Below are 16,828 nucleotides of genomic sequence, written 5' to 3'. Positions count from 1 at the left end.
CACCACCCAGTGGATCCAGTCTGACATCTCACTGAGCCTTAAGCCGAAGGGATTATTACTCATAAGTACCTTGGGCTGGGGAAACGAAGGCACTTCTGGGAGTCTGGCCCGCTGAGCTGTGGGGCTGGCTTGTGTCAGCTGCAGGAGGAGCTGGGCAGTAACTCCTAAGGGAGGTCACAGAGACCAGAGGAGACAGGACCCCCAGAGAACAACATAAACCCCACAGCCAACACTCTGCAAACGGCACCACCAGCCAGCCGTTCCCTGCTGACTAGGAAAACCGTAGAGCAACGTGGGGTCGGCAGCGCTCCGCACTGTTTGCCTCAGAGCGATGGCGAAGAAGCGATCCCTGCAGCGCTGCGCGCTGGAGCACGGGCAAGAGCCTTTCATCCCTGGGCTGCGGTTGCTTGAGCGGTGGCCGAGGAGCCTGCGTGCTGCGAAGCCACGAGCAATACAAACAACTGTTGTGCAAAGCCATTACTTCAGCCAGTACCTAGAAAATTTTGACCAGTTCCCGCTGGCTTTTTTAGTAGGCTCAGCTCAGTTTGCTTTAGGTGAAAATGCTACCATCTGCTACAATTATATAATTAACCTTCATAGTTCAGGCTTAACGATGCTCATTAAGGTTGAGTGTTTCTATTGGCTGGGTGCTGTCGCTAGTTTTGCATGGAATGGCAAAGGCAACTCTAAGGGCTGTAGTTCGAAGCATAATTAGCGCTATGTGAGCGCTTTGCAGGGGCATGGGTGAGGGAAGGCTAAGGAGTAGGTGGGAGCTTTGGTTTACTCTGTGCTAAGGCTGGAATGTAATGAGCAGAAAAGGCCTGTTGCACCTGGGTCACTAATAATAGCCAGCTACAGAGGCGTGGCAGCAAATTTGGAATGCATGTCAGGAGATCACACTGTCATCCACTGTTGGCTAGGTGACTTCCATTTCCTCAGCCAGACCTCCTCTGACCCCAATTCCCAATACTTCTTCATTTATTGAAGAAATTTCATTTCTTCTTTATTTCTATTATTAATTAAGTAGTGTACTTTTGCTGCAGGCCTTCCTCAAACAGTTTATAAAAAAAAAAAAAAAAAAGCTGCAAATAAAGTATTTGATTGAAAAAAATGCCCAGGCTCAAAACCTATGTAGCTTAGTTCATCTGTGTGTGTAATACTCCTAAAAGATTAGGTTGTGATGCCATAAAAATACGTAATTGCTGTTCATACTGTGTTTAACTACAGCCATTCTCTGACTAGATTTGTCCAAGAGGATCGCGTGTGGTTTCCCCCATCGTTTCCCATGAGCTACCTGACATACTCTAAAAGGTCAGACTCAACACCTCAAATACACGTAGAAATAATCTGCATCACAAGGTATGTTACAATCTTCCATAACCCAACAATTTATTTAAACTTACATCACAATGAGAATCTATTAATAAAATACATCAGTTCACACCAGTCTGCATTGCCATTTTTTAAGGGTAGGCATCTTTCTTCACTTTATATTAAAACTTTATAGAGGTAAAAACTACTGCATTGTACCCGCGGTTCTTGAAATTTATTGTAACATTAGGCAGGTTACAGAGGAACTTTCAGAGCTAATTACACTTCAGTTTACCTCACATTTTTGGCACATCTGAATGCTTTTTATTTTCTTCTTAACATAAAATAATTCTATAGCAAGTCAGAGAATCATTGACATAAAGCATCACTATCCAATGGCAAGTGCTGCCTAAAAGCGTACAAAAATTGCATCATTTGGTTACAAAATAGATATTCTTAGTTCTTTATCCCAGCGCTTAACAATGAAGTGCCATGACAGAAAAGGGCCAGGAACAGGGCCAGCCTCGCTGAGCTGTTGCTGGTCACTTTGCTGCAAGGCTTTGCTTAAATAAATCCCAGAGTGATGTGTTAATAAGATGTTGATGGCTTTGCCCGGCCAGTCAAAATCATTCCTTTTAAAGCACCCTCCAGCAGGTGCGAGGCTACGAGTAAATGTCACCTTCTCTCTCACACACGTTGCTGCTCAAGGGACAACGTGAACACTGCTTTGGGTGTTGTTCAAGAGCGGCCGTGTTTCTGCAGGCCTTGACAGTTCGCTGGTACAAATTGTGCAGTAGAGCACACAGAGGGCTTGCAAGCCACTGCTTGGTCTGGATCTCTTCCGCCTGGCACCATAGCAGCTGCTTCTTCAGAAATTAAAAGTGTTTTAAGCAGGAATGAAATATTAACGATAGTGGTGTGCCAGGCGCATATTTGCACAAGTCTCTTTGTGCAGTTAGTTGCGTGGATTTTTAAAACCTGTAGGTTGTGGATTTGGGTGATTTTGGTTGCACACTGCAAACACCAGCTGCTCCGAGCTTCTGATGTGATATCCAAAATAAAGAGCAGTTCACAGTACTTGCAACTAGCATTAGTTTTTCCCTGGCTCTTGAGCTGTACAGTTTCAATCAGTTTGGTACATTTAACTAGCAATTGTTTTATGTTTCACTGATCGCAGGCTCCACAAACTGATACTTATTTTGTGGGACGGCATTATATTGGCAATGTCCCTTCTGCTCAAGTTGCTCTGGAAGTAACAAAGAAATAAGAATGAACTGCTGCAGTTAAGGAGAGATTGATGTAGCAGAATGCTAAGCATGTTGGAGCCTCCTGGTTGCACGATGGCTAGATGGTCACTTATCTTTAACGGGAAGCAAACATTTATGCTTGTCATGGCAGGGCTGCGTTCTGTGTAGCTTTCCCAAGCCCCAGTCAACAGCCCTGTTTGCTTGATTCCGCTTTCCTACTCACCCTTTGCCGAAGCGCCTGATCCGGAATCTTTTTTGTGAGACCAATGAGCATTCTCAAAAGGAGCTTACAGCTGCTAGGAATCATCTCTGGCTACCTCTCTTAAAGAAAGAGGAATTGAAGAAAGGACCATAGTACTTGCTATTGTAGGGAAAGAAAGAAGTTATGCTGATCATGGAACGCTTGATGGGATGTTTGGAATAGAACAGTAAGAGAAAATTCAAGGTATCCACGGTGCTTTTTGCATGTACTTACTGACCCTGAAAGGCAGCCCTGCCAAAAACCCTCCAAAAATCAAACTCGCTCCCAGAGTCAATTTTTGCCTCACATTCACAGTGAGAATTTATCCCTGCATTGATTTCCATTTCCTGTTCAGCGCTTGCTCTGAACACAGCTCAAGTTAACGGGAGTCCTTTGGGAGACACAAGTGTAGGATACAAAGCAGTGCAGAGGGAAAAGCTTTGGCTGATTTGGTCAATCTGCACCGAACGTCAGAACAGGACAGGATGGAGCTGTGATGGCTCTCCTTGTGCAGAGAAAAGAGTGCTGCTAAGGTGGACAAATGTCGGCTGAACACCTTCACATGGATATAGTGCAACTTCTGCTCATTTAAAAAGCTGTGGAAAAGTAGCCGACTGCTCGGCACCAGCGTGTGGATGAACAGGCAGCTACAGCCCAGCTTACACCCATGGCTCAAGTGACAGTGGGAGTCAAAGCCGTTACGCTGCAGGTACGTTCTGGCACCTGCAATATTTTCGTGCGCTTTACAACCTTTGCAAGTTAAAGTGTCAAGGCGTGACAAACTATGTAGCAGTGCATTCCTTATATTTCATATACAAAAAAGGGATCAAGGCTGGGAGCAAGAAGGCACAAACTTGGGAAATAACATAGCTGAGGAGTTTACACAAAGGTACTACGTCATTTATTAGGCATTACTTAGCACTTATTTCACATTTTGCCCCCAAATTTCCCAAAGCGACATATATTTCCCCACTTCCTTTCCCTTTGTCCCCTTCTTTTGGATAAAGCTGCCTGTGCTCTATAGGTACAGTTGCTGCAGAATATAATGTGAACACAGATAAACACAACATACACAGCAGAAAATGTATTATAGTATTACAATAGTCAAATAATGTAGTTAGCCTCAAGCTACGGCAGTGTCTACGTGCTATAGGGAACCAGTTCAAGAACAGCAAGCGGAGCCACTGTACAGGAACAAAACGGCGTCGGCAGTGTTAGGCAGAGCAAGGGACCGAGGGGGAGGCTTTCTCAGGGTGCCCGAGCAGGCGAGATGGCTGTCAGCCGGGGGGATCCGCTCTCTTAGGAGACCCACCCAGAGCTTCAGAGATTTCTTCAGCCTGTATCGGTTCTGTGGCGGGTCCTTGGAACACCTTTACATTTGTTCATTGTGCATACACATAAAGTCACCCCCACACTTCTCCCGTTAGGCTATGTTTTCTTTATATATTTTTTTTTAACTTTTAACTTTTGATTTTTTTTTCTTACAACTGTTAAAAAAGTTTCATGGTAAAAATAACTCACTATATGATACATATACCCAAAGTGGTGCGATACTTTATATAATAAAAGATGAAAATAGTCACTTTCCATAATAAAAATAAGTTCTATTTTTTGCTTATTTTACAATATACTTAATAATTTTCTTCTTCTTCACTCTGAAAGTAAATAGGTCCCATTTTGATAGCGCTTCTGAGTCGATTAAAGTGGCAAGAGACTGGAGAATGGCTTATAAGCATTTCGAGCAGCCGCATTCCACGTGTCTCTCCAGTTCTTCCGTGAAGGTGGAGCCATCCACGCATTGGAAGAAGTATTTCCGCCTTTTGCTCCGGAGAGGAACGCAGCACTGCCCGTTGCCACAGCTGCCGCGGCATTCCAGGCGGGGTACTTTGGAGGCAGTGGCACACGACGTGTAGCCCTGCTGCTTACGGACTACTTCTCGAATTATGTCTCCTTGGCAGAGGTTCTCTGGTAAGACAACAGAGACATAAAGGAAAAAAAAAAATGTGGTAACTATTTTGCCAGATATTCCCCAAATGCCAGTGATCAGCCCTGTACTTGTATGATATTCAAGGCAAACAGATGGCATGAGAAGGACCTTAATCTTTTACTGCTTTGTACCTGCCATCAAAACAGAGCTTGTGTTACACAAATGTGTAATATCCGCCACAAGGCAGAGGCCAAGCAGGCCTGCTGGCTTTGATCAGCAGTTCTGGAAGTGCTTTAATGAATGCTGAGTGTTGAATCCTGCAACACTCCTGCAAAATATGAATTACTTTTACTGTGTCTGCTTCCCAGGATCAAAGGTCAGGCTGCTCTGCATGGCATTAGCAATCTGGGATACCTGCACGTGTCTGTGCTGTTCTGCAGTCACTCTGAAGCAGCCAGATACACTCTGGTGAGGCTGTATATGTGTGTAATTCGGAAAGTCTGTGATTCATTCACAGGAAAGGCACAACCTAAATAAAAATCATACAAGCCAGCTCCTTCCTTCTGTACAGCAACAAAAAAAGGCAGAAGGGATGAAATTAGACCTCACTGAGTTTCCAGCCAGTCTTTTGAGGTCAGGGCGGAAGGATTGGGCCCCTGCCCTAGCAGGCAAGTCCAGCATGATCTGTGGGATTCCCCAGGAAACCTGCCCAGCTGCATCAGAGGGAGCAAGCTGAGAATCTTTACAGCCACTTCAGATGAGCAGTACCTCCTTGGTTTGCAGGGTGGGACCTCCTTTCCCAGCACTGCAATTAACAGATTATGGCTTGCTCACGGTAAACCTTGCAACAACTTCTCCTTTAAGCATCCCATCACAAGCCTGGGAGCAGCAAACCTTACGGATTCAGGAGACAGAGAAAACTCTGCTGCACGTGTCCCCTTTTCTGTATGTTTGGATAATAGCTAGCTAGCTGTCGTGTGGTTTGTTTCTCCTCCCTGTATTGCTCTGTAGAGGCTGACTTAGCTTTATCTTCTACTATTTGCCATTTACCCCCAAATACAGGTCACATGGAAGAGACATCAAAACAAAGGTGTAAACTAGCAGACCAGCATCCTGGGCCCCAGCCAAGCGTACCTCTGTCACAATGTTCTCCGCTATAGTTAGGATCGCATTCGCAGTAGGGTTCCCCATGCTCGGAGATTTTACACTGCCCATGATTGCATTTCAAAATCCTGCAGGGATTTGAGGAATTGTTCTTCTTGTCACAATACATGCCGGTGTAGCCCTCCATGCACTTACAGGTGTAAGCCACATTGGCCACCATGCACTTGCCATGCAGACACCTGGAGAAAAACGAAGCATTTAGAGCTGGACTGTGTTCGACGTGAAAGTTCCCTTTCCCCAGGCACATTTCGTTTTGGCACTTCTGCCCATTATTTCCAGGATACTAACCCTAAACCCAGCAGTTCAGTGTCAAATGCTCTGAAGAAACTGAGTTTTTGGTGAGTGCTGGATAATGTTCAGAGAATACATTTAGAATTTGCGATCCTAAGTGATCTCTTTGGAAAACATTAGGCTCCTCCCTGAGCATGGACCAACACTTGGCATCCACACAAGACAGCTCACATTTACAGCATCAGCACATGGAACTAAGTGCCAACAATCAAGCTGCACGCCCAGGCTTCCTTAGCAGAATTACTCTACAAATAATACCAGGTGATGAAAACTTGTGTGATAAATGAAGGTGTTTGTGGAAAAGTTATGCACAGACTTATTGACAGGCAGCTGTAGTTGGGTTCACTGGCTCGTGGCCTGCAGTGAGCTTTGGTATTTTCTGAGGAGTACCACAGGGAGTGGTGTTGATCCTTAGCAAGTTCTCTGACACTATCCCTACTGCTGGGACAGGGACAGGGTTGAAATAGACTGATGACAGGCAAGAAAGCAACACTGTCCAGCCAAGGAAAAACTGCTTAGGGATTATAAACCTTTGCTATATCAGGTCCTACTTGGCATAAACCCACGTCTTTCTCTTATTTTTATTCATTTTCTTTCTGGTACTTTAAAGTTGTTCCCTGCTTATGTTGAATCCTTGTAATTTTATTTTTAAGCTTTGAACTAAAACCCATAAATAATAAAAGCAGTTTCAGTCAGGTCAAGATATGCAAAATACTGTAAGAAAGGGAGTTACAGTCTAGATGAAGCAGTATTTTCTGCCCCACTAACTACAGCTGTGCTTGGTGACTCCTGTTATCATCAACTACCTGCTCTTTATGCTTTTCCTCGCTGAGATTCATCTGTGCGTGTTGAAGCAGACACCTGCCAGAAGGCCACCATAATCCCCTGGACACAAAGGGCCTGGCTTTAAGGAGGCAACTCCAAAAGTGAATTAATGAAAGGTGGGACAGTACGCCAGCATCAAAAATATGCTTAGCTATCTTCCTTAGCAAGCGGGCTGCGCTCAAGATTGCATCACCCTCCTTAGACTATGAGAGAAACAATCCCTCATCATGTAAACATCTGGAACTCCCTTATTTTTCTCTGTCCAACCATAACAGCTTCATGTTGATGTTGGAAATTCAAGGAAACATTTGGGTCTCTGAGTGTTTCTTCACTTGGGTCTTCATACCTTTGGTCTGTAAACTCTCAGGTGCTTCTCAACACCTTCCAGCGTTCAGTACTTTGCAGAATTAGACCCAGAAGCAAGTTTAAAATGGTACCTCTGCCAAGTTAAATTTCTGCCCTTCAGAGAGTGATTATTCACTGTGTCAATTTACCTGTCAAAAGTATGTGCTTGTGGAAAGCCCCTTCCACAGACAGAAAAACCAAAGTAGCTTCTAAAACAAAAGTACTTCCATCTGCTCATGAAACAGCACCAAATTATGCAGACTGCTGGTCTGCGTTGGACTGTTTCCTTGTGTACTTGCCATCAGCAAGCTATTTATCCACTGTTTCTGATAGAGATGTGGTTATTGAGCCTTTGAACTGTGAGTGCTTTACACTCATGCTCCCTTCGCGTGCAACTTTATGCTATCCTTTAAACTTGCACTTTAAAGGGGTGTTTCGGAATGTAATATTTAAGTCATCTATTGGGGAAATTTAAAACTGTTCACATTGGTGTGCATAACGGTCTTCAGGGAGTCAGTTTGAATACTGGGTCCAATGCTGCTGTGGGCATATCCCTAAAATGCGTACGTCCTGCTCACAGGCAGCTCTGCTTTGCTCTGGGTAAGTGCAGGCACTCACCACCTCAGAGGTAAGCCATACCCGTTAACAGGAGTTTTCATATTTTAATGTGTAGAGTCACAGCTGAAAGTATGACCTGCAGTATCAACACCATAGCTCCTCCAGAACAAAGACCTCATTTGGAGAGCGAGCAACATCAGAACAAGGAGTGGAATTTGAGAGTTGCCATGGATGCTGACTCATGACTGTCAATAATTTTGTGTGGGAGCCCAGCACCTCCAAAAATAGTCAGATGTGGTTTTACAAGATGAAATGTGAAATATGCATTAGCTCTAAAGCTTCCACCCTCCCACCAGCATTCGTTTGAGCTTACTTGTGGTTAAGACATGGGTCTCCCATTTCCTGGTCACACAGGGGGCCCGTCCAGCCTGGGTGACATTCACAAATCACACTTGTTTTCTCCAGGGACCGGCAAATACCGTGCTTGCAGATGTTACAGGATTTGCAGCCAGGAAGGACTCCTAGTGACTGCTGTGGTAAATCCTTGAAATCCTGCAGCTCGTTATTGATGCGGACGTCGTGAATACATCCATGAAAACCGTTTGGTGTCTTATCTGCACCCTGGCGCAGTGAAGATAATCCAGTAGAGGTCGGGATCCCTTCAGATAAAACCAAAAAGGGAAGGTTTACTCACAGTTACAATGATAATACATAAATTATAATTGCTAATGTTTCTTTTGTCACAGCCCCTTATAATCTTTAAAGAATTAATTTACATAGGACCTTTGTGAGGCAGCACAGTCTCATTGTCCTCATTCTGGAAATGGAAAGAAACAAAAATAAAATCACTTGCTCAAGCTTACGTAAGAGGTATATGACAAAAATAACCCCACCAAAACCCAACCAGTGTTTTTTTCTTTTTGGCTGATGACCATGTATTTTTGATGACCTCAGATGATGCTCCTCCTGTCTATAGTCTAATAGCAATTATCCTTCTGAGAGGTTTAAGAATATCTTTACTTGCCAGCAGGTAGCTACCACCTCTGGGATCCAGCAAGATAGTTAGGCGCTACTAGATCACAGTGTTAGGACAGGGAGTGGTAGCAGTGCACTCCATCAAAACCAATGCAGAAGAACTCTAGAGACAGGGAACAGCAGTTCAGGAGGCCAGGCCAAGTCTTTGTGGCGAGTACCTTCCACCTTGTTCAAGCGCTCGGAAGAGTTCATACGCTCAGATGGCCAGCAGATTCTTTTGGATGTTGTGTTATGCCCTCGCCACTGACATCTGCTTGGGCTGTACAGCTGGTAGCATAGGCAAGTGCTTCCATTTTCAGCTGTGTAAGGCCTCTGAATTTGCTATCCATAAGTAACTCCACCGTTAAAGATGGTCTTAAAACAAAACCAGCATCTTTGTTTAACGGTGCATTAGGAGGAAAGTTGCTAGACCAGGTGATGTAGTTGGAGAGATGGACAAAAATTGTGGGCACATGAAGGCTCAGGTCTATCTTAAAGCTTAGTGCAGGTTAGGAACAATTGCTCTGGGACGATTTAATCAATTACTCTAACTAAACAGTCTGCAGTGGAAGGGCAACTGGCATCCATGGGAATGCTATGTGCAGAGACACGGGATGTGCAGAACAGTGAAGGTTTAGAAAGAAGCAAGAAGAATTTTAATGGGCAATAAAAAAAGTCTCCTCTGAGCCCATGCCTTCTGGTATTCAATAGTCCTTCGTTCAGGTCTCAGGTTTGTCCTGTGAATGCTGTTTTGTAGGTACCTTTTGAGAATTAGTATTGATCCACAATGCTCATCCATTAACAACTTTTCCATGTGATTACTTCCCAAGCTCCCTGTGTATAAATTGCTGTGGGGTTGGTATCTTTTATGCTGTGCTAGAGGGAGAAATTGTGATGTCCTCACCAGCAGATTATCTTTGATGTGTAATGCTCTTTAATAGTCTGTGACATTCTTAATAGGAGCCAATTATAAAAGTTCAGCTCTGTACAAAGCAAGATTAGCCAGTTTTCTGATTTACAAGGGCAATATTCAGGGTTCTTTTAGAAAAGTGTTATCAAAGGGAATTATTTACAAAAGGCTTGACCAGCACCAAGTGAAGTTAAGAGTTTCTACTATTGGCTTCAATGATCTTGTTAGAAAAAGCTCAAAGACTTTCAAAGTCTATTATTGTTCTGCTGACTTTTGTATTTAGAATAGGCTGACTAAAAATTCAAGAACTCTGTGTCACTGAAAGGGACAGATTTCAACATTCAGTCCAGAATAGAGCTGAGGGCGGTTCTGGCAAAAACAAATCTGTTGGGTAGAGTACAGCCTTCATTCTGTCTCTCATATCCAGACACCTAATTAGCAGGATACTCATTATTCTGGGCATCTGTACCCCACACCATTTATCCCCTCCTTCTCCCAAAATTCACTACTGAATGTGAAAAAACTTCTTAACTGAAGTTTGGTCAATTTTAATATCTTTCTAATACTGAAGCTCTGGCTTCAGTTTCCAATAAGAAAACTATTAGCCAAGAAGTTCTAAGTCAGCTTGTGTGTTAATATGGTTTGGATGTTTTAATCTCTGTCCCAGACCCCATACCCCTCCCCCTCTCCCCCCCATTTTTAGCATTTCCAGCAGAAATACTGCTCATTTATGGTACATTTAAACCTACTGACTATTGATTTGCTTTTTTGCTGTGACTGTGACACTTCCATTGTATTCTTCAACCATGACATTTTGGTGCCAGCCAGTTCTGAAAGCTTTAGAAATTACAAACTGATTGTTCTTGCCGTGGCTGTGTAACAAACACAGAAGCAGCCTGTGCTGTGCTGAGGTTAGCTTCCTCACTCTGGCGTGCGCGGCAGTGCTGGCCGTGCAGTGGGGTGCTAGTGGGCTGAGGCGCACGAAGCAGAAGAGCAGAGGTGTGGTTTCCCGGCTCTCTGTTGAGCAAAGCAACCTCTGGCAGAGGGGGAAGACAAACTGCTAGTCATTGCCCCCCCGGCCCTGAGAGTTCTCTCTGTAGGATGGAAGATGATTTGCTTCTGAGAACACATGTCAAAATCTCAAAGTTCAGCGCAACTCACTGTACCTCCAATGTAGAGGGGTGTATTGAGGCTGACAGAGGACTGTTTCTGGAGTTTTCCTAGACTCTTGGGAGTCCCCTTGTCCACCACCAGGTTCAGAGTTTGGTTCAGCATCATGAGTTCCACACTATGAAACTGCCCATCATTTACTGTTTCCACACTAAAAATAAAATTTTAAAAAAAAAGAGAATTAGAAGGTGATGTTAACAATGAACAGTCTCTGCTGCTGTGACATCCTATGTCCCGGTGTCACACCTTGTGAGGCACAGTTCCCATTCCATGCTCCTTTATGGTCACTGTGTTCTCAACATTTCCTCCAGCGTGAGCCTCCAAGGCACAAATTTAAACACTGCTGATGCCTGTGCAGGCAGTACCTACACATATATGACACTCGACAAGACAGCTAAGCAGGGTAGTGCTACTGTAGTTGTGTTTCCCAGGGCAGAAAAGCAAGGGCGTAGTTACATGATAGATTTGCTTTGGTGACAAAAATTTTAAACCCCCCATTCCGTGCTCTCTGCAGCTTGCAGCCCCTCTGTCACACTGCTTGATGCTTATGTTGCAAGCCAGATCACTGAAATGATTTCTTCTTGTATGGTTAGTTTAAACTCGAATTATTTCACAGGGCAGGGAGGGACTGCAGTTTGGGGTAAGAGACAGCAGGGGCCTCTGAAACCAGCATTTCCTCACAGCAGAAGTATCTTGTAGCTACATGCTGAGGCATGAGGACAGGCTGAGTTTCTCAAAGCCAGAGAATAAGTTCAGGAGTTTTTGGCTTACAAACGACTGGGGTACTTTGCTCGACACAATACAGTCCTACCTGAACGCAAGGAAAACTGACACATTGCTACTCCTCTTTGAGAAGCACTTACGTGTTGATTGAGGCTTGAGAATAAGGCAGCAGGAATTTTGGGGGTGGACAGGGAGCAGGTAGCTATCTGAGCAGTCAAGATATTAAATGCACCATGTATTTATTGCTCATGTGTTTTTAACACTGATTTTTCAAATGCATGAAGCCAGATAACTTAACAGCTCTTTGCTAGTCTGCACCACACACAATCTTCACCTTCAGCTCAGTCTCCCAAAAATAAAAAGGTGCAGTCATACAATTCAATTTGGATCACACCATCACTTTTTATTTTCAGGGCAGCTTCAGTTCTCAAGGCTTTATGCTGCATGTCGAAATTCTCTAAAACGGCCCAATACCTTCATGCACTCCTAAAAGCAAGGAGGGACAAGGGTGGGATTACCTGCTCTCGAGCAAAGAGGGTTTCAAATTAGGCTGGTAGTTATAGACGTGATGGGACCTTTCCACGGCTGTAGATGTAATTAAATGGTACAGCCTCTGTTCCACATGCATGCAAACACCCGTGCATAATGAGAATCTAATAGCAGTAGTGGTTACAGCTGAAATTAGACTGCGGGCTGTGTAAACTGCCCACATGCACAGTGTTGCCAACACATCTTAAGCTTGGCCTGCAAGCACCCTTTTCCAAATTCCTGCTGGCAGGATTGCTGGCTGGGTAGTGGTTCTGTTACGTACGGATAAAGACAGGAAACATCAACTGTGGGATTTAGGCATCTTGAGATACTGCTTAGCCAACAACCTGGATCTGCGATTGCTACACAAGTGGTAAATACCGTATTAAAATGTAAAAGGTTAGTTTTAAGAATGGGTTTCTGCTCATTCAAATGGCCCATAAGCTCAGCATCCTCTCTCAGCAAGTTACAAAGTCACAGGTCAGATTCCTTTCAGGTGTTTTGTAAAGCCACAATGTAGATGTCTGAGCTATTTAGCCAGGTTTTCTTCATCATCAGTGGAGAGGAAGAGGCACACTTAAGAAGTGACTCATCTCTAAGGATGAATCACCTTTTAGATGTGTCCACCTCTCAACCTGGATGACGTGCTGCCCATCTTTAGCAGCCAGTCCTGCATAACTGATGTGTAAGGCCCTTGTAGCATAGAAATTGGACCCCAACTTCAGACATAAATTACTTGACTTGGAAATTACCAGAATTCAGTTGTCCCTGGAAGAAGTTTCATTTTTATAGTGTTTTACAGTAGAGCTGACATAACCAATTATACATGAACAATGTCAGGCAGAAAGTCAGCACTGCAGGCGTTTCTGAGGATGTGCTTGTTTAAGAAGAGCACACCGCTGTTTCCAAACTGAGCTAACGTGCCTCTGCCGTGCTGCTGTCCCCACAGGTTTTGGGGATTGATCACGAACACATATGCCTTTAGAAGTTCATGTAAGATTACATGGACCTTAAAATGACAGCAGTATATGAGCACCTTTACTGCGTGGCTTTACATAAAGATGAGGTAAGTTAGTTCTGCCACAGAATGGCTCCTGGGAAAGCTCTGCTGGCTGAACCGCTCATTCTGGACCTGCATGAAAGTGGCTGGGTTCCAGTTTGTGCCCATCCTCAGGTTGGCGAGAGCACCCCGGGGAGCCAGGTCTCAAGAACCTGGAGCTGATGACACTGTTTGAAATGGTTTTAAGAAAAAAACCATAAAGGCTTGACATTGTCCAAAAATCCAGATCCAGTTGATCCAGTAGATGTTCTGGCTCAAAATACTGTTACGTCAGGGCCATTGCAAGGGCAGCGAGCGGCGTGTCTGGGGTAAGAGGCTGAGGGCTTACGCTACACTCACTGCTGAAGGTGATGCAGTATGTGCATCTCAGAAAAGCAAGCCTATCACCACGGTACCCGAGTCCGCTGTATTGGGGCCCACACCTCTAGCAGACTCCTTTACGGATTACCAAAAATAAGTTTGAAAACAGCTGGTTTAAACTTTCTGTTCAGATATTCTTGATTTCTGCTAAGTATCTGCCACATTACAAGAAACAGCTGTGTTACAGCAATGTGCCGTCTGGGTGATCCCTCTGTACTCCCTGCATATCTAGCTGTTGTGTTGCAATGCTTAATTTGTATGGGTAAAGTGCTTAGACTTCCAGCTGAAAGGTGCAAGATAAATAGAAATGCATATTTGTAATTGTTAGCGGGTGCAGAAGTGCCAATGAAAAGAAGAAGTATAGCCAAACCCTGTCAGCTCTGAGAGCTGAGTATTGAGGTGGGATGGATGGCTGTGTGACAGGGAACCCTTCCCTGGTGGGATCAATATCTGAAGCTCACACACAAAACTAAATCGTTATCTGAAGAAGGCCAAGCTATGACCATTTGTCAGAGGACAACATTATCGCATCTGGCAGGGCTGGCTCTTCCCTGGGCCAGGATTTCGCAGGCATTAATCACCTACTCCTCCACTGCGTGTGCTCCTTCCAGACAGCGCCTTGACTAGCAGGCAAAGTCAGTGTGTCCTGGCGATTGAAGCAGCCACCCCAGATGGTGCTCACACCTTTCAGCATACCCAGGGCTGGGTTTTTTTCTGGAAAGGGAGTGAGAGGTCCCTTATTGTAGGTATGTGTGGATGAGTAATCCTCAGTTCTAACTCTTTCACTTTTAAACTTGGAATTAAAATGCTCCATGCCTGGGCTTTGAGAAACAAAGTAATGTACAGTCATCACCCAACACTGCAGTTTTGTAAAAGCAGATAAAGTCAAAAGAGGGAAAGCACTCATTTTCTTTTACAGAAGACACAAACATATGATAGAAAAGCTGACTGTGGACAGCTGGGATGGCAGAAAATCCCTGGCCAGGAGGTACTTGTGTTAAAGTACTTATTGCTGCTGCTGACAGAAAGACGTTAAGATGCCTTTGGATACTGGGAGAGATGGAGACAGCACTGGGGGAGAAACCAGCAGTGAGAGAAATGCTCATGAACTCTCCTCAGAGCCTCTTACGCAGCCGGGCCTTTAGGAGACTCAGCAATCGTCTGAGACAGCTGGAGACAGTGGCTTGGCTGGAGATGAAGGGAAGCAAGCCACAGGCGCTGAGCAGCGCATCACAACGCAGCTCGCAGCACAAACTTGCTGCGCTCGGCTTTTTTTCAAGGGGCCTCTTCTTGACCCAGCTCTCTGCAAGGGTTTTATTAAAATCTTAATTGAATTCTTATTGGGGATCAGGTGGCCTTACCGAGCTCTTCCTTCTGAAACAGCCTGCGGTACGTAAATACCTGCCCCGGAGTCAGGGATTTACTGCGCTTCACCGGGGCCCTGCGCGGTGCCCCGGGCCGCGCCCCGCACCCGCGCCCCGCACCCTGTGCGCAGCGCTGCGGCGGGGACACCGGCCCGCCAGGCAGCGGCCCCGCACCGTGCGGGCGGGGGCAGGGCGGGGCAGGGCAGCGCCGAGCCACGGCGGGGGCGGCGGGCGGGCAGCAGGGGGCGGTGCAGCACCGCCGAGCCCAGCGGGCCGGCCCGCAGCGGGCACGGATCCCTCCGCGCGGCCCCGCCCGGCTCCTCGCCCCGCGGGCACCCCGGCTGCGGGGCCGGCGGGCACCCTGGCTCCAGCGGGCACCCTGGCTCCAGCGGGCACCCTGGCTCTGGTCCTCGGCGGGCACCCTGGCCCCAGGCCCCGGCATACCGAGTGAGAGAACCCCGCGCGCCCATACAGCAGGTTGATTTTGGCTCGCTGCTCAGAATTTATTTACTGAAACAGATCTCGGCATGTCACACACCTGCCATCTGACCTGACCAACTCCTTCGTTTCCGCGAAGATTTTCATGCTTTGCGGTTAAATCAAGCCGTACGTCTGCCCAGAGCGGGCGGAGGGGCCGGCAGGAAGGAAGGGGCCGCAGGGCTGCTCGGCCTGAGCCAGCCGCTTGTCTCAGGGGCACCAACAAACCGCCGCCCCGCTCCGGAGATTTTTTCCAAGCTATTAAAAAAGGCAGTCACGAATTTTTAGCCAACTTCCAACTGCAGTGCTTTGGGCCACCACTACTGGGTATTACATAGTTTACAATATATTCTTATTGAAGAAAGGGAGGAATTGTTTGAAGTGTAAATATTGGGAGTGCAAGCAAGGATTTTCAGGAATTTACTAATTAAACTTGTGAAAAAGTAAGCAGTAAAAGGAATCAAAATCCCCTTCAGGACCCAGGAACAGCTGCTCGTCGCCTGCTGAGGGCCCATCTCACCAGACACTCGATGGCCGGTGCTCACAGCCCCCGCAGGACCCTCACTCCAGTCCGGTTACAGCCTGCGTGCTGGGGCACCAGCTCGGTCCCCTTCCGAGAGAAGGATCTCCCACCTCAAAGCACGCTTCCTGAGGGAGAGGCAGCAGGGCAGAGCCGGGTGCCATGGGTGGCGGGGGCACTGCTGCAGGCAGCGTCGCAGTGGCAGACCCATCGGCTGCTCCGAGCCCCTGGGCACTGGGCAGGGACAGCCACCAGCCCGCGGTACCCGGCCTCTGCCTCCCCGGCAAGGGGCATGCGCTTGCTGCTCCTCACCCAGCAGCACCCCTCGCCTTTCTCCTTTGCACTCATTTTTTCACAGCCCAGGTTACGTGCCTTGCATGATCATCACTCTCATCAAGGTTACCCTCACTGAGAGCTAGCTGGCCGTGGCGTCTCATCCCATTTAGCCAAGAAACCAAAGAGGAAAATAGTATGTGTGTGAGGAGAGCCCAGCTTCCAAAGCTCGTGACAAGGCCTGGGGTCTGGCACCTTCTGTTTCCCCTGTGCGCGGGTGGGAAGCTCAGAGCTGCCCTCACAGGGAAGGGAGGCAACTAGAGAGGGCTCTATAAAAGTCATTAAAATTTCATATTGCAGGGAGCTGGCCTCATCTGTCAGAGCAATTCCAGCAAGATGAGCCAACAGACCCATTGCACAGGGCACTGTGCACACACCATGGGCATGGCCTCCCCTGAGGGCTTAGACTCCAGAACACAAAGAAATGAAGGGAAAAGGATGTGTATTAAACATAACACCC

General features: G+C 46.3%; 1 protein-coding gene across 1 annotated transcript in view; it reads right to left on the bottom strand.

Annotated features, from left to right (window-relative positions):
- Positions 1-1,364: 1,364 nt before the first annotated feature.
- The window catches only part of SLIT3 (slit guidance ligand 3), a 531,450-nt gene continuing 515,986 nt past the window's right edge, over positions 1,365-16,828 (bottom strand). The window contains exons 34-37 of the mRNA XM_056349923.1: positions 11,000-11,154; positions 8,283-8,568; positions 5,861-6,069; positions 1,365-4,764 (exon numbers count right to left, since the gene is read on the bottom strand). Coding sequence (XP_056205898.1) covers positions 4,526-4,764; positions 5,861-6,069; positions 8,283-8,568; positions 11,000-11,154 — 889 coding nt within the window. The 3' untranslated portion in view covers positions 1,365-4,525. The remainder of the gene's footprint in view (positions 4,765-5,860; positions 6,070-8,282; positions 8,569-10,999; positions 11,155-16,828) is intronic.

Source organism: Falco biarmicus, chromosome 8, assembly GCF_023638135.1.
Source record: "Falco biarmicus isolate bFalBia1 chromosome 8, bFalBia1.pri, whole genome shotgun sequence".
Lineage (NCBI taxonomy): Eukaryota > Metazoa > Chordata > Aves > Falconiformes > Falconidae > Falco > Falco biarmicus.
Note: the sequence above shows the minus strand (reverse complement) of the source record. Positions and strands in the feature narration are given on the sequence as shown.